Below are 23,612 nucleotides of genomic sequence, written 5' to 3'. Positions count from 1 at the left end.
CATTTCAGGTTCTTCTCCTTTTCCAGTTCAAAACTCTAAGCAATTATACTTTCAGGTGCTTATCTGTAGGAAACCTTTGAACTTCTATGGCCATTACCAGTGATGGAGATCATGTCTGTGCCAAGAATGTTCAGATGCTTTCCATTTAATTTTTTTACCATTTTGTACAGACAAAAGTGTAGGTTTAAAATCCCAAAGAAACAAAAATCCCAAACCAACCCATTCAAACCCAGAGATAACTCCAAAAGACTACCACCTTAGAGACTGGGAAATTTTTCAGATGTTAGTATGGCCTGATATCTGGACTGTTATTACTATGCTGCAAGTGTCATCTAAGTTAATTGGTTTGAAGGTAATTCAGATATGTCTATCTATATGAGGGGCATCCATTGCAGCACAGACGCATTCCATCTGACTTGTTTTGTCATGTTTAAAATACTAGGAGAAGATAAAAATCTAAATTAGCTAGATTTCACAATTTTAATATTATTCAGATGTAAAATAAGAATGGTTCTTTGTGCTTGAGAAAAATACAGAAAGTATAGTGATACAGTTCTTGGTATGTCTGATGTTAGCATCTCATTCTAACCCCTGTTTGCTCTTTCTAGGTCTGCAACCATACACTAATTACAGCTTTGTGCTTACTGCATGCACATCTGCTGGGTGTGCTTCTAGTCAGCCACTGTCAGGTCAAACTTTACAAGCTGCTCCTCATGGTAAGGAAAAAAAGATGTTTGAACAGAACTGCAAAGAGATTATTATATGGGCTTGTATTTTCTGATGGTTTAACAAGGTGCAAAACTCCACCACAATCCATCAAGCTATCATGTACAAATTTACACAGGGGAGTCCATCGCACTAGGAGGATTTGTATCTTAAAACACACTTTATACTGACTGCCTGGCACTGTATTTATACTTCATTTTTTTTTTTTTTTAATAGTTTCCCCATGTTTATCTTTACATTAGAAATTTTAGAATAAGCAGATGCATGTTTTTTAAAAGCACAAATAAATATGCATGGGCATGTGAAGGCTGCAGCCTTTGGCCCTGTTCTCTGTTAATCTGTACCTTGTCTAGTTTGTTGCACAGGATATAGGTTAAATTTGGAAAGTGTGTTAAATTCTGCCATTCTCTCTGGCAATGTTTTATGCTTTATTTCTATTGCGGGAAGCAACAACACAAGCTGTGGGAAAGGAATAAAAAAATCTTTATGTCTCTATCATAAAATTTAAAATCAAATCATTTTGCTGTTAATAGGGGTATGGCCAAACCCTCACCATATCATAGTCAGTTCAACAGAAGTGGAAATCTACTGGAGTGAACCAAAGAAACCCAATGGACTCATTACTGAGTATCGATTATTTCGTGATGGAGAACAGATTTTCCTGGGTGGAAGTGCAGACCTGAATTTCACAGATGTTAACCTGAAACCTAACACTAGGTAAGACATGTGGGAGAGCTCTGGTAATATGTGAAAAGTGCTCAAAATACAGGTAAATATGTGAAATGTACAAAATATAAGTTGCTCTATTAGCAAAAGAAAAACTTCTTACAATGTTATTCAATTACTGAAAAAAAAAAATGTAGATTGCATTTAGGAGGCTTCCAAATTTCCAGATAATAGGACTTTAAAGGACTTTTTTTTAATTTTGCTGAGAAATAGATCATTCTGTTTCAAAGAGGGGAAGGCTTTTTTGTTTTCCTTCAGTGTTTTGCTGGTAGATCATTGGTTGTTTTTTCCCCTCATGGAATATACTTAGAAAAAAATTAAGTCTTTATATGGCAGACGGCAGCGCACATGTTTTATGACGTTTCTGTCCATATTGAACATACTGGCTCAAAAATAGCAGCTGCTGATATTTTTATAGAAGGCATTCCAAAATTGATTTTGACACTTTCAAGATCAGTACTTCTCTCCCTTATGTAAGCTAATGTGAATTTTAGAATTAAGTTATTATTATTATGATAAGTAAAGAGTTACTTTTCTCATATTAAGAAACCTTAAAGGTGAAAATCTTCACTAATGAAGTATTTGTAGCACTCTTTGTGTAGACTATTCGCTTTAAATTGGTGAAAATGGAAATGTTCTATTACTGATATGCCTAAAGCTTCTAACCAGTGTCTACTGATCTTTTTGTGTTTGCACAGATATGTTTACCAGATGGAAGCGAGCACTTGGGGCGGCAGCAACACTAGTGATAAATATGTTATACAAACACCAGTAGGAGCACCAGAGAAAATTCATGTCCCATATAATGTCACAGTAATTGATGCATATTCTATATTTCTAGCTTGGGATGTGCCAGGTAAAAATGTATTTCAGTGTAGTACTTTGTAGTAAAATGAAAGGATGGAAAAATTAGTATACTCAGGCAGGCAGCTGAATCATTCTGATATTTTTATTATTTGTATTTGGTTTTAGTATTTGTGTGATTTAAATAACCAGTTTCTAAAGCTGTTTTTTTCTTGTGACATAGTATTTTATTAATATTGACCTATATACTTGAAATGGGTATTGTGAGGATTAGCTGATCAAAAATCCGTGTTAATTTGATCTTATAAACTATTATTGAGTGCAAGTATTAAGGAAACAAAAACCAATTATGCTGAAAATGAGTTTTCCTTTCAGTTCAGTTTAGTTCAGTTCTTGTTCAGACCAACTTGAGTTATCAATGGGGAACCATGCCAACCTTTTTGGATTGATGATATCTTGATAGCTGTCCCAGTTAAAATGTCCCATTGTCCTGCATGTATACAATGTTGAGGTCCCTTAAAAAAAAGATGTGAGTGTGAGACAGAGATCCTTTGCTAGGACTGAGTAAATTTTATTCATCAGTGCACCATATTATTATGTTGGCAAGTTATCTTGCAGGAGGGTGGGTCACCAAAAGGCCCAAAAATATTTTTCCTCTTGTTATTCTTCTCCTGAACATCACCAGGCTGTCTGGGTGGGCTGCAGAGTTAGGCTAAGGAGGAATAATGGAGTAATAGCATCTTTGTATATGAGAGGCTGTGCTCTGTATTATTAATATAGATCGTAACTAAAGTGGTTGGTGTATTTTACTGATGTTCTAAAAATTATATGCTGTAGTTATTGTGCAACAATGAGAGCAATGTAAATGAATAGTTTTCTGTCTAGTGTAATTAATCTACTTTGAGGTGTTTTCCAGTTTCTAGATATCCTCTTTCTCTTCAGTTAAAATGAGGTAATTTTTTTAGAAACTTCAGATATTTGCCTGTCCTAATAACAACAATACTTGTTTTATCAGTGAACTCAGGGAATTTTTTGATGTCTTCCTTCCTAATTATTTAAGATGTTCTTTCCTTGCATAGCAGCCACAGTAGAGTCAATTCACATTAAAAATAAAGTCACCTAGAAAAAGTATTTTGCCTTCAAGGCTGGGATTGCAAGCATTGTGGCAGTGCTTAGCAGCATTCACCCTACCCATTTAAGCAATGACTAATAAATCTATAATACCCTGAGCTGTCAATCTTTTAGTTTTCAGAAGCACAAAATCCATTATAGAAATGCTATAATATATGAAAAAGATTAAAATCTTAAATTAAACTTTTACCCCTACTGCCTGAAAGGATTTAGAACCCAGCAGAAGGCAGGTGAATTCGAATGGCATATAATCTACAGTTGGTTTTATTGGAAAGTGACTCATGTATTATAGTTTTGATAATAAATGTAATTTAATGTACGAAATATTCAGCAACATTATAAATAGATTTAAAACATAATATACTGGAAAAGTGTGGGCTGGCAAAGAGTGTGATGTTTCCCAGAAAAGCTTGTCCTTGTTGTTCTAGACTTTTTTTTTTTTCCAGCTGCTCAAATTCCTGTTACTCAAAGTTAAAAGCCTGCGAGGAGAATCAGGATTTGTGTAGTACATTTGGATCTGTTGCAATTAAGATTTTTGCATACAAAGGTTCATGTATTCCTAAAACCACACGATCAGAGAGATGAGGAGGAGACTGGATATCATGGCTCTGGAGAGAATGCAGGTCTGATGTATTTATACAGCTCTAGGAATGATCCTCAGCCAGAGGAAAGCACATGCCCTTGTTTCCAGTTCTGGAACACACCTTGAACACTTATCTCACTTTTGTGGATATTTGGTGACTCAGTTCCTTCCTCTTTGCTTTCCTGTTGTGGAGCCAATTATTTAATGTTTCACGTGTGAATCAGGGATTGTTTTTCATGCAATGCCCCTGCTGGGTATACAGAAAAGCAAAACTTGCTGCTTCTATTATTATAGTAACTCAGAGCCAGTAGCCAATCTTTCTTATAGGAATGGGGAGTGCTAACAGCAGAGAAATGTTGCTAAATGCTATTAAATAATACTAATGCTACTAAAAGAAGCCCTGTGTGCAGTAGCATAGGTATATGCAAAAGCTAGGAAATTAATTCTTGACTTTTCATAATCTTGCTTCGTGCTTATTCTGAGTCCTTTGGTCTTCAAATGCTTTTTTCCCAGAAGAAAGACTGTGGGGAAGCAGATGGAGGTTTATTTTGGAGGTTTTGATCTTCTGGAGTGCCATACATTCCATTAAAAGGTCCTATGCATGCAGACTTCTGGGGTCACATACATCCCAAGTTTGGGAAGGTTGGCCAAAAATGTCTACAATTTGTTAGCATTATTTATTCATTATGCATGGAGTTGCTGTTTTGTTGGGGTTTTCTTTGTTGATCTGTTTTCCTTTGTATATGAATCTATATTTCTCAACAGGCAATACTGATACAATGCAGGTTTACCTTGTAAGTCTAGAATGTAGCTTTTATTATAAGGATAGGCAGTCTTGGCAGTCACTCTTGGACCAGACAGTTGTTTTAATTGATATAGTCTTCATGAAACAAAGGGATTTTTATTAAGTAGTTTTTGATAAGAGGTTAGTTGGTCATGGTGTCTTCCTGTCTGTGCGTATCAGGGACACTTTGGCATTCCGTCTTCTTACCTGCTGTAATAAATACAGATCAAATATTCACCCTTAGGATTTATTATGGGCATCATATTACACAGATCTTCATTTTGGATGGCTTTAATTATAATATTCAGCATCAGTAATGTTCCAAAGTGTTCTGACTTTGTAAATATTTAGCATCTCAAAACTCCTGACTGAGCTAAATAGCAAGGTGGCTGAGTAGCAGTTAAAATGTTGGATTCAGATAAGTATTTGACACACACATCACTTGCTATAGAAAATAGGACTTCATTTTCTGAAATAGATATCCCATTCTCTTGTGTTGCGTTGCCTTAGTGCATAGACTTCAAAGGTATGGAACATTTCACTGATACATTACAGAAGGATATGTTACAATTAACTATGAAACTATTAATGCCATGAAGAGAAGATAGAAATCTGAGTGGACACATCCCCACCAGGTAATACTTCATAAAATTATCCATAAATGTTATTGGTAGGTGGGCAGATAGCCATCCTGCATTGCAACTCATTGCCCACCTCACTGGTCCTCGCTGGGGGCTTTATCCTTCTAGATATCTTCAGGTGCTTCTGGTGATACCATGGAAGCTGGACATGCTCAAAAAGAGAATCCTGTCGTCTGCTCCTAGGTTACTTGCTTCATATGCTAACGAACATCTAGATTAAAATGTCTTCTCTCATCATGTTTTAACACTACTTTATTGATCTCTGGGATTGCTTATCAATTAGAATCAAAGTCACATAACATGTCTGGATTTTTCCTTTATTATTCTTGGGCTCAAATTTGATATTTGAATGACATTTATTTGTTTCTTAGCTTTGTCTTTATCTTACCCATCTAACCTGATGTCTCCTTTCTTGTGGATGACGAAAAGTTTTTGCTAAGCCAGTGTTACAGTTCCTCATTTTATTTTCTCATGGAAGCTCTTGTTTGCTCTGTATAATTGCAGGACATATTTCAAGCTCAGTGTCCAAAGATCTTTATCTTGAAATCAGTCAGCATCTCCAGCTCTTACTATCTTTAAAGGGTTGTTGGAAATCCTTGATACAAACAGAATGAGATACCTGAATACTTGAATCTTAAAATAAATACTTAGGAAGTCGGGTTTTTAATTTTATTTTATTTTGTGAGAATAAATATTAAAGTTAAATATTAAAATACAATTTTACTCCTACTTGTTTATAAATACAAGATATGATGTTCTTACTTTAGTATTTGTTGACTGTAAGTGAAACAGTTCAACTGTTCTGCTTTGATTGTGTTTGATTTGGTTTCATATAATAGTAAAGAATTTTTCAGCAGTTGAGCTCCAACAAATTTTAGAGACCAGTTTGTAAGCAGACTGTGGCTTTTTCCCCTCAGTTCTAATCATCTTGTGCTGCAGATTGTGTTTCATGAGCTGCCCCAGTTTTGAAGTGTGCAGAACCATCACACATGATTTGCAGGATTTTGCAAAGAATTGTCCATTAAATGTTATCCAAATATGCATAAAAAACCCCTAGGTTTAGTTTGATTGACTTGTCCCATTGCAAAATGTGCACCTGCTGTGAAATGAAGTCACAGAGAAAAAAAAAAAAAATCAGAATAATTTAACTTTTTTATTTGTAAAGATAATCAGGGTTTCTCTGATTACATCTTAACTTCATAAATGTTAAATAACCTATCAGCATCTAGTTGTTGTAAATTATGAAAAAGAATATTGCTGGGAATATTAACCAACTGAATCCTTGTTCTTTAGTGAACATGAAAATGTGTTATGGCAGGTTGTCATTGTGCTCATGGTAACTTTGACACCAAATAACAAAACTGCCATTTGCTCTTAGGGTAAATTGGTTCACTTGTGCTTTTAAGGTTCCTTTTATACTGACATAAATTTATGAACTATGGAACTAACCAAGTCGTGTGGTTTCCCAGCTGACTTTAACAAATATGCCCATTTCATTTCCTTCAGTCATCAGAGCACTCAAGGTAGTAGTTTCAGACTGGCTGCAGCTGCTGAAGGCTGTTCAGGAAGAAAGGGCTTTCTTGACAGGTTTCTGTGTTGTATGAGCATATATACTTTATTTTTCAGGTTATAAAATGATCAATGAATTTCAGTCAATGAATTTCATCCAATTGTAGAAATATTTCCATTGGATATTGGAGGTTTTTTTCATGTTATCTTTGTTTTATATACAATTTCATTTTCACTTATTGAGACTATTATCTCCTGATCATATGTATTATTGGTATAATTCCTAATATATTTCTAACCTTTAGCAAAGATTTTGGGTTTGGTGGGTTTTTTTTCAGCATTTCTGCTGAGATATGGACACCTGTGTTCTTTGATGCATACTGATAGCTGGATTCAGCTGCCTTTGTTTGTATTTAATCTTCCATGGGAAATCGAGCATTCTGAATAGTTTCAAGTTCAAAGGTTTATGGCAAATTTTGCCTAGAATAAATGCACTGATCAGATGTACAGAAGTGTCACTTTCATAAGATAGTGGGATTTTCTGGCTGAAATATCTGGTCTGTTGTCAGATCTGGAGAAGAAGGGTACCTTAACGCCAAGATTAGAGAAAAGATTTCAATTTGATGTGCTGTCTTTCATTTTAAGCTCTTAAATTCAGATATTCTGTTGTGTAACAGGTGCTCCAATTATAGGGTAAAAAAAAAAAAAAAAAAAAGGAAAAAAAAAAAAAAGCTCATTTAGCTGTAATATATGTCTTTAACTAGAGGTATAGTTATACACTGTACACTCAACTACATTCTTCCAGTGCATTTAATCTTCCATATATTACAGACAAAAATAATTTTCTTTGTTGCTGTAGAAGCCATCTACTTCAAGATGACCCGACAGAGGTTTACATAGATCTGTTGGAACAAGTCTAGAGGAGGGCCACAAAGATGACCCAGGGGCTGAAACATCTCTGCTACAAGGAGAGGCTGAGAGAGGCTGGGATCGTTCATCCTGAAGAAGAGAAGACTCTGGGGGGACTTGTAGCTGCCTTCCAGGACTGAGAGAAATCTGCAGGAAGGCTGGAGAGAGGCTTTTCATAAGAGCATCCAGAAGAGGAAAAGGAAAAATGGTTTCAAACTGAAGAATAGGTTTAGACTGGATCTTAGGAAGAAGTTCTTCAGTATGAGGGTAGTGAGACTCAGGAACAGACTGCCAGCAGATGTGGTGGATGCCACCTCCCTGAAGGTGTTCGAGGCCAGGTTGGATGAGGCTTTGAGCATCCTTGTCTAGATGAGGTGTCCCTGCCCATGGCAGGGAGGCTGGAGTAGGTCCCTTTCAACATACACCATCCTATGATTTTGCATGATTTTAAGTTGTGTTTCTATTATTCCATTCTTAATGATTAGATTTTGGTGTTTTCCTCAAAACCTTTACAGTGAAAAAGAAAAAATATTCAGTGGGATTTTTGCATTCTCTGTCTCCTTCTTCCTTCACCTCTTCCAGTGACTAATCTGAATATCTTTTTTTCTTCCTGAGCAGCCGAATAAGATTGAAGGGATGCTTCCACTTCAGGGCTATTGTTTCAGCCTTTTACTGTAATGGCATTTCCTTTGTCTAGCATCTAGTGAGGCAGCAGCATCTTATTTCTTTGGGATTTTTATGTCCTATTTTTCTTCTGGGAATTGTAAAAACTTTGTATTTCAAAGATTTTTCTGATCTTCCAAAGCACATCAGTTCTTTGTAATTTGGAATATCTCTGATTTCCAATTTCTTGCAAACTGCTTGTGGAAAAAAATCACTCTTTTTAGCTTCAAGGTAATAGTAGGTCATAGTATCAATGTGGATACTTTACCAGAAAAAGGACCAAAACCACAATTAGGAGGAAGAATGGAGTTATTTTCCAAAATTGCAAATGGAAAGATTCTCAAGATTTGGAAAGCCATTTTTCTAGACATCGGGTTCTTGGTGCAATTACAAAGACAGCTAAAGTAGGTCTTGTGTGTAAAGAGATATATTCTCTTAACAGTCTTGACTCATTTCAGAAAGGTATCCTCTCAATTTTGATTTTTGTTCCTTTTAAGACTATGCCTTATATGATTGCAGAATGAAGGAAACACTGGACAGATTTTTCTTTGTATTCTCTTGGTTTCATGAAACTTCTGCTGTCTGCATAGAACAGTATATAGTGGACAAAAAAATAAAAAGCCTACAGCCCATTTCCTAATATGAAACCAAGTCAAGCCAACCAAAAAAACCCAAAATCAACCCTGAGAAATGGGAGGAAACAAGATACAGGAACCTCTGCCAATCATTCTGAGGGGATGGCATATGGCTTAGCATGCTCTTGGGGAAAAGCTGATTTTTCAGCTTCTCAACCAGACTGGAAAATTAGGAATTGACAGCATGGGAAGCAATATATGGGGGGAAATGTTTGAATTAAAACAAAATAGTAAAAATTGGGGTTTTTTTCTTCAACAATACTAAAAACTGTTGGTTTGTTTTTTTCAGTTAAAATGATGTTTCTTGGTTCAGGCTAGTGTATTGTAGTTTACTGGTAAGGCAGGCTAAGGACCTACATACAGCTACTGCTGCTGGGCTAACAAGGGATAATTTGCTAAATGGTGGCAATTCACTTCTTTGATCATATGGCTCTATATTCAAAGAGCAGTGCTGCCCCTCCAAAACAAAGAAATAAAAACTGCTTGGTTCCCAATCATAAGGTCACTCCTCTTCTCAAGAGTAGCAATTGCAACATGGTCATTGATTGAAATGAATTTTGATTTTAACTAAGAACTGTAACATCTGTCTTCCAGATGTGATGGGCAGATGGATCTATTCCAGTTTATCTTTAAATAGTTTTAGTTTCTGAAAGAGGCAGTAGGCAAAACCTCCAGAGGGGGCTTACATTTAAAATTGCATATGATGAATGCTTCTTTGAAGTTGTCCTGCACTGTTGTATTTCAGATAATCACTGGTTCTTCTCTGTTTCACAACAGGGATATTCATTGTCAATGTGCCTTTGGAATACAATATCTTACTGAATGCAAGTAGTCCCACTCTGCTGGTGAAGCCAGTAGGTCGAGCACATTTTGCTTTGGTTGATGGCCTAGATCCTTACACCCTGTATGAGATAAGAATACAAGCATGCCAGAATGGTAAGATGATGTTAGAAGACTCACTTCTGTGGCTGGAAGGGAATGGACATTTTCCAAATAGATTCAACTCAGCAAAAATTATTAAATCCTCTGTCTGCATTGGAGTCAAATGTTTGCCTACCAAGAAGAAAGCCTAGCACTGAATGAAGCATTAAATATTTCTGCATGTTATATCATTAATATTTTATACAGAGATTTTAAAAATGCATTTTAGGGAATATGTGCCATTTTATTAAAAACTCTTCCCAAATAGCTTAACTATTTTTTAAATGTGCATACAGAACAAAGTTCTGTGACTGTTCACCAGCAAGAAGTGGTGATCAAAAAGACAAGAGAAAGGAGCCCAAATATTAACAAATTCCTTGACTTTAATGGAAATTTTCAAAATCCTATTTTAATAAGTCTTTCTAAAATGACACCTTGGAACCAATTCTCTTCTCACCTGCCCTGGTGAAAATTAGGAGTAATTCATCACTGTAGCTGCAGTAATTTAAATGGGTGTTTAATAATGAAATTAGGTGAAATGAGGCACCATTTCACCAGGAGCTTCTTTACTTGACATTCATTTCCTTTTACTGTATTATCTGGTCCTTGTGGTATCTTACTTTGGAAGTGCTCCATCCTGAGCTCCATTGCAAAGCAAAGTTCATGCTCATGAAAGACATGGGAATTCTGGCACTGCCATCCAAGCATGTCAGTGATGTCCACAGTAGCTACTTCTCATGTTTCTCTCAAAAAAATCTCACTGTCTTAAACCCCTTTAACTCATACTTCTTTTCCTGGTGTGGGGACATTTTTGTGCAATATGGAGACCATCATGGGATCTCAAAGAGATTTGTGGGGACAATGTAACAATTGAGACTAGACAGTTTCTGAAAGGAAATTTAAATAATTTAATATGGGAAAGTATTAAGAATACATGAAAATTTTATTTAATTTCTTTGTTTTATCAAAACTCGTGAAGTGCTGTCTTGTCTTTGCTTTCTTGGGTGATTTCCTGCTTTCATATAGTAAGTCTTGCCATCAAATAGTTCATTTGGAAAGGATGTAGTCGTTTACTTGTATTTTGATTTTTTAAAATTACTTTTTTTGAGGAAGAAATTCTCATCACTAAGCAAAATTCTGGTTTTGTAGGTGGGTGTGGAGTGAGTGGTCAAACATATTCAAGAACTGCTGAAGCACCTCCTAAAGAATTGAGCCCACCTATCATTAAACCATTGGGATCTGCACTTGTAGAAGTAAAATGGGCACCACCTGAGAAACCAAATGGCATCATTACTAACTACTTTATTCACAGGTAAATGCTTTTATCAACTCAGATTCTTAGTCTTATCAAACAGTTCATTTCTTTATTCCTTTATATACCAGAAGGTGAAAAAAAATGCAGAAATAGAGGGTGAAAAAATATATATTACATTTCAAAAGTTGAGGTAGGATTCTGATCTATGAATGGACAAGTTGAGAATAAGAGCAGAGTCAGGAATCATCTTCCTGATTTAGATATGACAAAAAAAGCAAATGAAAACGTATTTTTAAAAATTCAATCCCACTTTTTTTACCCAGACCACTAGGTACATTCTTCAGTCCTCTCTTATAGGCAATTGAGAAATTTGTAATAGAAAAAGTAATAATTCACCATATCTAAGGTTTTTTAAGATATCTAGGTTTCTAGCATTTTCCCAAGATAAGTTATGTTCCTCTTTTTCAATAAGTAATTACACTGTAGCTCCATTTTATATAACCTTACAATTAAACTGCATCTATTTATGTTCCCTGGTGTTTGTATTCAGCTACCCTGCCTAGCTAGTTCCCTGTCACATCCTTGCTCCCAATGAGGAGCTTCATCAGCTCTGCATGAGGATTTTCCTCTCTAGATAGCAGTTTTTACAGAAATCTCTAAGTAGCAGGGCACTGGCATCTGCTGTGCCCCTTAACCCTTTTATCGTCTAAGGAACCTTCTTGAAAAGCTTCAAAAAGTCAGAGGATATAAAACTCAAGCCATGTATTGGAAAGGAAGTTAAACTCTGAAGTTCCTGGGTTTCCCAATATGTGGCAAACATGCTGGGCTGAACCTAGGCTCTCACAAAGAGAGTTTGGGACATTTTATTATATTAGAGCTATCACTGAGAAGACAGAGAATCAAATTACATTTGGAATCAACAGTGATGATTAATATAAATTCACTTTTGCCTTAAACACATTAGTAGTCTACTAAAATTCTTGCTCTCTTAAAATGTCCTGTTGTTTGCTTTTTTTTTAATTGTCTGATCAAATAACAAGGTTCCTCCCCAGCATGAAGAGGAATAAAGTGTATGTTATAGACCAAGACATGTCTTCACTCTGTTGGTTTTGTAAATAAAGCAGATGATTACTGCTGCTATTCCATGGCAGCCATAGAAAGGGAAAACAGGAAATATAATGCAGAAAGCCTGCTTCAATGAGAAATACTGTAAATTGAATTTGACAGCATTTGATGGCATTTGATTATTCTAGTCACAGCCAAACAATGATATAAAGAGTAATATGAAACAGAATGTGTTACTGCCTAGCAGACTCAAAAGCAATAAACCTTCCTCCAATGTGACACAATCACTTCACAATCATAATTGTAGCCTGTTTGATACCTCTGAGTACAGCAGAAGGGCACTGACTGACATAGATACATTTTGTTTTTTATTTAAAGTGAAATGAAAATGGCGCACTGGGGCTCCAGATACAATCGTTATATTCACCTACATAGGCATGAATCACTTGGCAGTTATTTCAGCTGAAGTTTAAATGTGCTTAGACAACAACAATATCAAATCTTTCTCAGATAGCTGCAAAAAAAATCAGAAATGGGATGTAAGCACATAGTTCTTTTTCATTTTGTAGCTGCACATAGCCTTACATAGCTATAGCAGTAAGACTACAGTATTTCCATGGGAGGTTATATCATGTAATTTCTTCTTCATCACATGCCACTTTCTTACTGCATCACCACCAAAATAAATTCATTTAACTCAAAACATGGAATGCTTGGGGACCTAGTGTGTGTACAGACCTCTGTATTAATATGGCAGGACTAGTGCTTCCCTCTTGTATCATAAAAGCACTTGCAAGTTTGCAGCCATTTTCATAGAAACAAAAGAATTAAAATGTTAGTTTATGATTAAAGCAATGGTGAAATTTTATTTTTTATTCATACAGCACCATTGGGGCTTTTTAATTCTTCTATCAAGGACCACAACTTTTTGTTGTGAATTAGAAAAAATCTGGTTCATGAGACAATCACACAATCTACGTCTCTTCCCATTCATCACTGTATAACATCCCTGTGACAACCACAGAAATTACTAGTCTGGAAAAGTAATATTATGGAAATAGGTGATGTATTTCTTGCTGTATTTTAATAAGATATAGGCCACATCAGCTAATGGAACTGCTCACTGTTGACCACCAACAGGCACTGTGCAGGATGCACATGAGATGACTCTTTAAATATTGCCTGTAAAATTTTAAGTATTTGGTTCACAACCTGCTTAAGGGAGTGTCTGAATGTCTGTCAAAATGTCTATGTCATGTTCAGTAAGATTGTATTATTTAGTATAAATGCATAAGATTGTAATGTGGCTTTCATTAGCTGAGGAATCCTGGTGCTGAAAAATCAACAGGCAGTTTAACAGAGGACATATCTTGGAGCTGTTGGCTCATGTGACTTATAGTATAAAGGTTTCTAGACCGACTATGATTTATTCCTGCTTACCCTCATATCCTTTGCCATGGAACTGCACCAAAGACAGCTTCCAAGGCACATTGCTGGTGTTACATTTTCCTCTACCTTTGTCAGAGTGGTTCCCCCAGTCATTTGAATTTCGCCCCAGGATTCCCCAATGTATTAGGAACAACTCACTACCCCTCTGGTAAGGAAAATAGCAGGCTTAAAACATGCTTATGTTGCATGGTGAAAGGTAAGGGTGTGAAGAACAATTCTGGGTTGACCTGCAAGGCCTCAGGGAAATACTCCTTGGATGAGTCTCCTTCCCCATAAGAAAACAGAGTTGTGTTGCAGTTGGTGTTGCTACAGTCCTCTGCATGCAGCTCTACAGTTATCTGTCACAAAGAAGATTATATTCTCCTCTTTGTGTCATCTGGCTCAGATTGGCAGTGGGACAGGGAGAATTTGCCCTTATAAAAATAACTGTATCTGAGCATCTTTAAAATGAATGCTAGCAGCAAATCAGACTATGCAGATTAAGAGACAGCATCCAGCTCTTGGAAATGTTATTCTTCATTGCAGCTCATTGTACATAAGAAACACTTCCAGTTAAATGAGCAGTTGAATCTTAAATCTTAAGACGATTGAAATGATTACAGACTGTTCAACCACTTCTGTTCAAAGTTTATTCATACATGAAGATATTCTAGTTTTTAGCACTACAGATGGAACCATTTACCTAACCATAAGTTTCATTCATTAAATATTCCACAGTAATAAGATCTAAATACTTAAGCAGACTACATTGTACAGCTTTGCTTGTGGGTGAGCTTACAGTTGGTGGCATATTTGATCTTTCAGTGTGAAAAAACTGTTTATCACAGAGTTTTGAAAAATGTATGAAACAAATTCGTGAATTCATTTAAGTGTCATACTGCTTAGTCAGACAAAACCTATTAAATCTAAACCTATTAAACTAAAATGTACTCTTCACTTTTAAGCATGTTTTTAAGTACAGAGAGAAAAGACTTTTTTTTTGGTGCTGGAGAAATACTAGTGTTTCACCTTTGAGAACTGTGTCTTGTGTTAGGTCGGTGAACAACATCTGAGGCTTCTACATAAGGCTTATTGTGCACTTACAATTGAGCACAAGAAAATATGTTAAAAAATAGCTGATGAAATCTTGGGGTCAATGGGAAGTTTTGTACCCTGACTCTTCCAGACATTTTGTTTCAAGAGAGAAAATTGCTAGGCAAACTTTCCTGCCATTCTAGACCCAGTTCTGCCAATTCTCAGTATCAATACATCTTACAATTTACCTACTTTACTACAGTAGAGACATTGTATTTCAAAGCTCTTCCTTGTTTTAAAATCACACTTTAACACTCTTAAACAAACCAATGTCCATGTAGCCTGCTTATCTCAGAGTTAAGGAAAAATTCATTTGCTTCATGTAAGAAAATAATGTATTATATGCCTTATATATGAATATACACAAAGGACAGGTCTGTACACACACATATTCATTATCATCTTCATATTTTCATGTAAATACCTGGGTATATGTTATTACAAACAGCTAAGATTATCAGTTTTAAAAAGTTGTAGCCGTTTGTATTTTTAGTCATCCCTGGTGCTGGTATAACAAAAACAACAAAAAAAGACAGAATTCTGTGAAATGCATATTTTCTCTTGCCAAGAAACAGTTCTTCAGCTTCTGTGTTTGTGTAGTGATGATGACACTCAGTAGTCAGACAAACCAATTTTACTTATGCAAATTTCAATAGAAATGGCAGATAATAATTTGGGCTGGAGGGCAAAAGTGCTTTTACATTCTGCAAAGGCCAAGGTTCCTGTGAATAGTAGGGGATATACTTAAATTCATGTACAGTACAACACAACTCTTGCAGTGTTTAAAAGTAACACAAGTAATTTCACACAAACATTTTTGACTTGACAATTCTGTTTTGAAGATGAGTGCTTGCCTTATTACAACTGTTGTAAATTATATATTTAAAGGGACCACATTAGAAAGGGGCTGAGGATCATATGAAATATCCTCTGATACTTAAAATATCACCAGATCTGTAGTAATAATGCAATATACATGTATACATATGTGTGTGTACATGCAGATATATGCACATATACGCAAAAATAAAAACCTGTTGTGCCAAAAGGCTACACAGTAATTTGTCTTCATGTATGTTGTTTGCAATTTTAAACAAAAGTGGCATTGAAAAAATATGTAGTTGATTACAGAAGGCACTACTTGTGATATTATAATGAGTTTTTGTGGTGGAGCTGCAAATTCTGCCAAGTTTATGCACAAGGGGTTATTTATTTCATTTGCAAGAACAAATGGAATATTTATTGTGAGCAAAGCAGAACTTAAAAGTGCATAGCTTTGGTTTTGAGGGCTTGATAGAATACCTATCCCTCGTTCAGTAGGTAGCATCTTTCTCACATAAATTTGTCATAAGTTTTCCATAAATGAGGGATCCTGAGGTGAATACTCAAAATTCTGATTTTCAGAAATGTTGAAAACTTGCACCATACTGCAGTTCAAGTCATTACTTAGCAACTACATATGGATTTAAAATTTCACATTATAAATTCTGAGTGTCTCATATATGATGTGTTCTATCCTAATAGGACAATATGTGATTGTATTGCTTAAGAACTGCAACAACACACTTGTTTGACATGTTTTACAAAATTCTTCTATATCAAGGAGAATAATTCAATTATTCCTTCAAAAATCTGTTCTTTACTACTCAGCACCTACCACAAGTTCAGGAAAATTCTTTAAGATGCAAAGAGAGATAGGCAGTTCCTTGTGTGTGTGTGTGTGTGTGTGCTATGTATAGCAATACTTTGTGTACTTTTCTGAGGAACAGGTTGAACTCAGAACTTCAGGATCTACTACCGTGGGACAATTAAAATTATTTTTAATTATAAACACATCACTTTTGGTTTTATTTCAGACGTCCTGTGGGCAGTCAAGAAGAGCTGCTTTTGTTCATCTGGTCTTCAGGACCCTTGGAATTTATTGATGCATCTGATGCCCTACAGCCTTTTACTCTCTATGAATACCGTGTCAGAGCTCAAAATGCTGTGGGGTCAGTAGACAGCCTCTGGACTTCAACCCAAACTCTGGAGGCCTCTCCCTGGGGCATGGGAGCCCCTTGGGCACAAGCAACAAGTCCATACTCAGTGCGGCTGAACTGGAGCCAGCCTGCCTCTCCCAATGGTGTTATATCTCTTTATCAAGTAGTCTATCAAGAAAAACACAGCGATCCAACATTGAACATCCCAGCTGTTACAGCACTAACTGTAATGGTAAGAACTGGACCACAAAAGTTTAAATTGTTTTTACTTTTCTTTGATCTCTGCGGTATTTTAAAATCTTGTTTAGCACTAATTGGAAACGTAAGGTTTCCTATTGCCAGCAGTTTTGTGTGTTTAAATTTTGGGTTTGGACCAGAGTAGACTGAAACACTTCATATTAATGTCTAATTGTTGGTAGAGTCAAGTAGATCTTTTGAAAGCACAGATGGGTTGTATCTGGAGGAGCAGAGCACATGTATCTACCTTTCAAAACCTTTCTCTGAAAATACCATCCTGTGTTTTTTGTCTGACTGTTAAAAGAGTTCCACAGGTCAGGTCCTGCACAAACAACAAAGTCAGTCAGTATATAATTCTACTTCTATAATGCAGTTAGAATCACAAAGTGAATGAATTCATTAGTAATTACATAGTTTGTATAAGCAACACGTTTGTATGTTCCCCTTGTAATTGGTCATTATCAAAAGCAGATCTACTTTTAATTTCATTACATGTACATATATTAGAATGATACTCTTCACTGCTAAGATGTTTTTCTCTCAAGGGACTTGCCAAACATGAATGTCTGTATATATTACATTTCTGTTTGGTGTGTAGAGAGATAGACACAGGAAAGGGCAGGTTGTTTTGTGAACTGACTTACAATGATATGTAAATCAGAAACAGAAGTGGTTCTCATTTGTGTAGTTACCACTGCTTCTCCCATGTATGTATTGCACTCTAGTCTTCTGTAGAAAATCATCTAGTTGCACTGAACTGCTGTATGTTAGGATCACTGCTGTACTTGGCCATCTTCTAAAGTAAGTTTTAGAAAATATTTAAGGAGGTTGTAATAAAGTTGGGTTTTCTCAGCAGTGCCACCTCCATTTATTGAACCTAGATTTTTCCCTAGATGATATTCATAAGCCCTTTTTGTATTGAATAACACCAGAAATCCTTTAAGTTCTTAATTAAGCCAGTTATAAAGTATCTGCATGACTTGAAAGTAGGATCCTAAAAAGCTTTCTCTGGAATACCTGACAGTAACCTTTAAGTAACTCCCTTGGACATATGTTGACATGACAAAGTGGGAAAAGTTTCCAGCTCAGTAATCTTCCATACTCTTGTGATCATTTGGTTCCAAATGTCTGGCTTCCTGGGAGCCTAAATGGATTAAGTTTTAATCCATTAAAAAAAACAAAAAAACAAAAAAACCCACATCTTTTTTTCAAGAAGAAAACAGGTCCTTAACTGATTCATAGGAATATATAGGGATTTTAAAGTTATTTAAAGTTATTAAAGTTATGCTGCTTCAGTATCATTCTGGTACTGACCCCCTAAACTTGTTTTAAAATAAATCAATCACAATCATAGCTGCAATGGGACACCTAAGATTTGAAGATTTGAAAACTAGCAAAATCACAGGTCTTCTAATACTGTGCTTCAGCAGCCTGCAATGTGTTGCTGAGCATCAGAATTGACCTGGCCAGTCATGCATTGCAATGTCTTCTAAGCATGCCAACAACAACAAAAAATGTCCAAGATGGTTGTATTGTGGGTAATAAAACCTACCAAAATGGTCTTTTAAATAATGTTGCTACAGTGTGTTTCTTTAACAGCATCAGTTAAAAGCCTTTTAAATTAACAAGCTATTATTTACTGAATTAGTATTTTTCTGGCTCCAAAATCCTTTATTTTCCCCAAACACTGTTCTGAATCAAAATTACATTCTGGCAGCATATGTATAGCTGTTCTACTTGCCTTGCAGTGAAGCTACTGGCATAGTTTTTCTACTGTCCTTTGTCACGAACATTTATTGATTATTATTTTTGCTACTCTTTTTTATTTTTAAATATTATACTACCCTTTGGGGAGAAATCTTTCTGCACAGCTCTTCTCTCAGTTGCACTCACTTGAAGCTGTTGCAGCTACATTAATTCAATAGAGTTGTTGCTGATTTATACCAAGGAGCTGAGTTTTGAATCCTACCTCTTCTGAATATAGCAGAACAGCTATAGCTGAATCAAAGTTATTGACATAAAGTGCAGGGAGTCCTGTTATCAAAGATATCCTCAGGAGGTCAGGTCAATTATCCCAGCAGGCAAAAACCTGCACACCAACTTTCAAAGTTATAACCCCTTAAAAACAGAATTTTATCGTGAAACTGCTGATATACACTTAGTTGTAGCTTTGCGAATGAGACACTTTAATTAAAATGTAATTTTATTGAAGGAACTAGCATTCCAATGATTAAACTTCTGCCCCTTTAAAATATAGCTTTCAGGGGTACTAGGCTAAATCATTTAATCTCCTAAAGCATCTCTATTGGAGCTCCCTCGTGGGATACACCATTAGTCATTCTCTCACACAAGCTTCCATGTTACAAGCAAGACTTAAAGTATTAAGCGAGCAATGAGTTCAGTCCTTTATTTAATCTGTTAGACTCCATTCTTATCCCATTAGATTATTCCAGAAGAAAAGCAGTGCTAGAATCACGGTAGCCGATCCCACCCTTGCTCTTTTCAGTTGCACCCCTAGTTGCCTGCCACAGGGCATGCAGAAGGCTTGACCAAAACCTGAAGTAGAAATAAAATTCCTGTGACACTGCAGGATACATATTAAGCTCTCACTAATGTCCCCACAGAATGTTCTAATTTGAGAGCTTCCTTTCTATCCATTTCCAGAGCCAAATGAGAAGCATCTTCTGGGTTTTCGAACTGTTTGACAGACTTACCCATTTTACCTTCCCAAAATGCAGCTATTCACTCCCCAGCTAAGGTGCATTAATCTGTATTTGAATGAAGGTGTCACAGGTACAGCTGTCCAGTACATTAAAGTTATCACTGACCTCTTGAAATTTTACATTGCCTATGGAGATAAAAATGAGAACTTAGTTCTGAGAGCAAAAGCTGCTGCTTCTCAAATAAAAGGATGATCTCCCTGTACCATCAGAAGCAAGGGAAGTACATGTGAGGCATTTTTGAGGCTTCACAGTTAAAGAGGACTGTCACCCATTTGCCCAGCTTGTTTGGCCAGAAGTGTAGTGACAGATGTTACATGACAGCAAGTTAAACTGACATTCTGGTTTATTTGCAGAGTGAAGTCAAGTCAAGACTGGTTAGAGCAGTACAAGTGTCTCCCATGATATCTTCTCAGTTCATTTTAACCCTCTAAAGCAAGAATGATATTTAGTGTCTTACTGACATGAGACAGATGTGTTTATATGGGAATGGACTGGGAGTAAGTCCTGATATACAGAAATTTGAATGAAGTGACTAGATTATCAAAGCAAACTTCTTACTCTTGTGAGCTTAGGGCTTAATCTTGTGAACACAGGGCCCAGGACTGATTTCATTATAAACCCAGGACCTGACAATTGGCATCAAAGCATCCAACACGTTGTATTGCAAATGTTGCTGTGAGGTAAAACTGGGTAAATTTTGGCTTTTCCTTGGTAGATGTTGTGTTTTTTTTTTTAAGTACATAATGCTGTTTCTCATATGACAGTTGCATCAAGTGTTTGCTTTTTTACCAGAAGCAGGAGAATTTAAAGCCAAGACGATGAGTTAAAAATGTAAGACTGTGTAGCTTTTAGAATGTGTTTGGAGAAGAAACATCCAGAGCTGAGGGTTGTAAAGGAAAACTCTGCTTTGGGCAGTGACCCCCAGTACCACTGTGTGGCACCAAAGCTGAGGTGGATCTTGTCTGCTTCAGCAGAGTGCAACTGAACTCCAATTTCCTTATTACAGGGTGCAAGAATAGATGTGAGTATTCCAGGCCTTATTCCTGGGAAACCCTACCTAGAAGCACAGGTCTACTCACATTGGCTTTTGCTGTATGAGACTCTCTAGCTAAATTTATCTTCAAAGGCTTTTTTGGCATAGCTGTATCAGCTTGGAGTGTAAAAAATTAACACATCTCTTATCTGATGTCTCCGCACCAGCAAAATCTTTGGTTTGGATGCAGCTATGCTAACAGTTGAGAACATATGTTGGCTTTTTTTAACATTATTTGGAGAGATGGTATAAAACTACACTGGCCAAGCTCCTCTTGGCAGATGCTTCATCTGTATTAGGGAAATCTGTAGACATATTGCAGAATAGCAATAATAATAGAGACTTTGGTAGGAGAATAAGGCTTTGGCTTGCATGATTATGTAGTTATAACCAGACAGTAATTTGTATACTGAATATATAAAGATAGTAAAAATAATAATTACAGTCTTCTTACTGAAAAACTCTCTATAAAATGTTATATCATGTACTATCAAGTACTGTCATATACTCATGCCTCCTATGCAGGATTTTACAGCTATTTGAAGTATTGCACCCAAACATAGTTCCATTCGATTTATCACATTCAGAAATACTTAATACATCCATGTAGGATTTTTTATTTGTTTCCTCATGTAGACCGGTGAATGTTTGGCAGTATTAAAGATGAGATACCATGTAATTATTAAGTTCCTCATACATAACATCATTCTGCAATGCAGTATGCAGGACTGGACATGACAAGTTCCTTACAGAAAAAGGAATGAAGTTCATAGCCATAGGAATAAGAAAAAAACATGCCAAAGAGAGGGACTGGTAATTTTTTTTTATACATGCCTATTTCAGGAGCCAAGGAAATGGCCTGCACTTTAAAAAAAAACAATGAGAGTAGATGGTGAAATCCCTGCACATGCTGTAAATTCAGATGATGTGCTGCTTAGAAAAGAATGAAAGCTGTGAACGACTGTGGAGGGCAAAAGTTAATGAGGCTACAGTGCTACTGTTAGTGAGTGGAAAGTAGCCACAACCAGAAACAAGATGGCTGCTCAGCAGTGCCCTAATACAGCCAAAAGATCATATCCTTAGCTCTGCAAGGGCTTATGGGTTAGGGGGAAATCATACACAGATGACTAATTTTTTTATGGTTCACAGCCGATCAAAGTGAAATTCAGCAGCTGTTCAGGACAAGTGACCACTCTAACGGCTGTAATATAACCTGCTAAATAGAGAGGGAATTGCATGAGAGCAAGAGGTTAGCTGTGATTATCGGCAGGTGAGTGCTTTATTGAAGTTGAAAGACCATTAACATTGATGGAGTAATTATTTCAACTTGAAAGTAATTACCTTGATGGGTGATAACTTCTCCAGCGTTCCCAGATTTGATTGGACCAAACAGTTGTGAACTCTTGAAGCCTAGAAAAATATTACAACAATACTGCAATGTTTAAATTACTGAAACCACTGTTAGAGTATTTTAATTATGCCTAACAGTGAAAAGATTTTAACTTACAACAACTGGTGACCTCTCATGTATAGAGACATTTGCTTTCTAATTTCAATGAAATGACCCACACCTACTATGTGTGTGCTGTATGCCATGAGTTTGCAAATGAATCATTTGATTTAAAAGCAGTTTTTAAGATTCAAAGCCTCGTTAGCACAGTTTCAGGAAGGACTCGTACTGGAATTGCTGTAATTGTTTTATTTGCCAGGAAAGCCCAACAATATAAAATGCTTCCCGTGTTTTAATCTCTAGAGTGTTAAGCTTACACAGGATGAATATAGGACAAGTGTTCCTTCATATTGAAGGCTACTTAAAATTTAAAAAATTGTGTGAGGCAATCTGTGTCTCACAGATTCTGTTGTTTCCACGCTGCTGCAGAATATGCTGGATTTGGCACTGCAGCTCTGTTTAAATAAGCATTTGGATTGGCACTATGATGCCCCTCCAGAAACTGATTAAGTGCTTCAGTAAGCCCTACCTATCAAGGCAGACATGTAGAATTGCCTAATTGGAGCAGAAAGGATGAAAGGGATCGTTGCAAAACTTTAGTGATTTTGAAGTAGTGTGGTAATAGAAATGGATGAGAATGGTGACAGAGGCAGACTTCAGCTCTCTTATTTATGCTATCCTTGCTGTAACCAAGGCCACTTCAGTGTCTCCTGGATTCTTTTGGTAGCCACAGAAACATAACTTCAGACCCTGCTAGAACTCTGCCAAGAATGAAAGAATCCTTTTGAGTTAGGATGCAGGGTAAAAGGAAAAAAAATTATCTGTTGTCTGTGAGGTCTTAATGTGTTGTTAGGCCACTGTTGATTTGAATTAGTGAAGGTTACAGTAAGGGAGTTTATTTCATTACATTTTTTCCTGAATATCTTCTCCCTAGTCCTGCGTGCTATGTGACATTAGAATAACTTTGCTCTTAGATAAATCTTTGGACCAGAAGTAAAAAACTGATAGGGTTATGTCTGACTATGCCTGATTGCACATTCTGAATTGGCTAGACCAGAGTGCCAGGGTAGATGGGTATCTTTTTCTACAAAAAAATTAGTTACCTATTTGGAAATATCTGGTGCATTTTATTCTCAGGTTTCTCCTTGTGCAAGATTGTTTTCACACATTCCTTAAGCCTTTTTTTTGCTGAGTGACACACATCTGGAATTAGGCCTTTGAGGGTTATTTACAATGTCTGACTTCAAGCATCTAACCTCATTAAGCATGTGAATGTCCTCTATAGATCATGAAACTTCCAGAGTATCTGGAGTAT

The 23,612-nt window shown here is 36.3% G+C and overlaps 1 protein-coding gene across 1 annotated transcript in view; it reads left to right on the top strand.

Annotated features, from left to right (window-relative positions):
- Positions 1–23,612, top strand: part of USH2A (usherin) — a 387,112-nt gene that overhangs the window by 317,805 nt on the left and 45,695 nt on the right. The window contains exons 56-61 of the mRNA XM_008496570.2: positions 609–716; positions 1,260–1,443; positions 2,151–2,308; positions 9,889–10,047; positions 11,182–11,344; positions 16,732–17,086. Coding sequence (XP_008494792.2) covers positions 609–716; positions 1,260–1,443; positions 2,151–2,308; positions 9,889–10,047; positions 11,182–11,344; positions 16,732–17,086 — 1,127 coding nt within the window. The remainder of the gene's footprint in view (positions 1–608; positions 717–1,259; positions 1,444–2,150; positions 2,309–9,888; positions 10,048–11,181; positions 11,345–16,731; positions 17,087–23,612) is intronic.

The sequence above is a fragment of the Calypte anna genome, chromosome 3 (assembly GCF_003957555.1).
Source record: "Calypte anna isolate BGI_N300 chromosome 3, bCalAnn1_v1.p, whole genome shotgun sequence".
Taxonomy (NCBI): Eukaryota; Metazoa; Chordata; class Aves; order Apodiformes; family Trochilidae; genus Calypte; species Calypte anna.
This window is presented reverse-complemented; position numbering and strand designations above follow the sequence as displayed.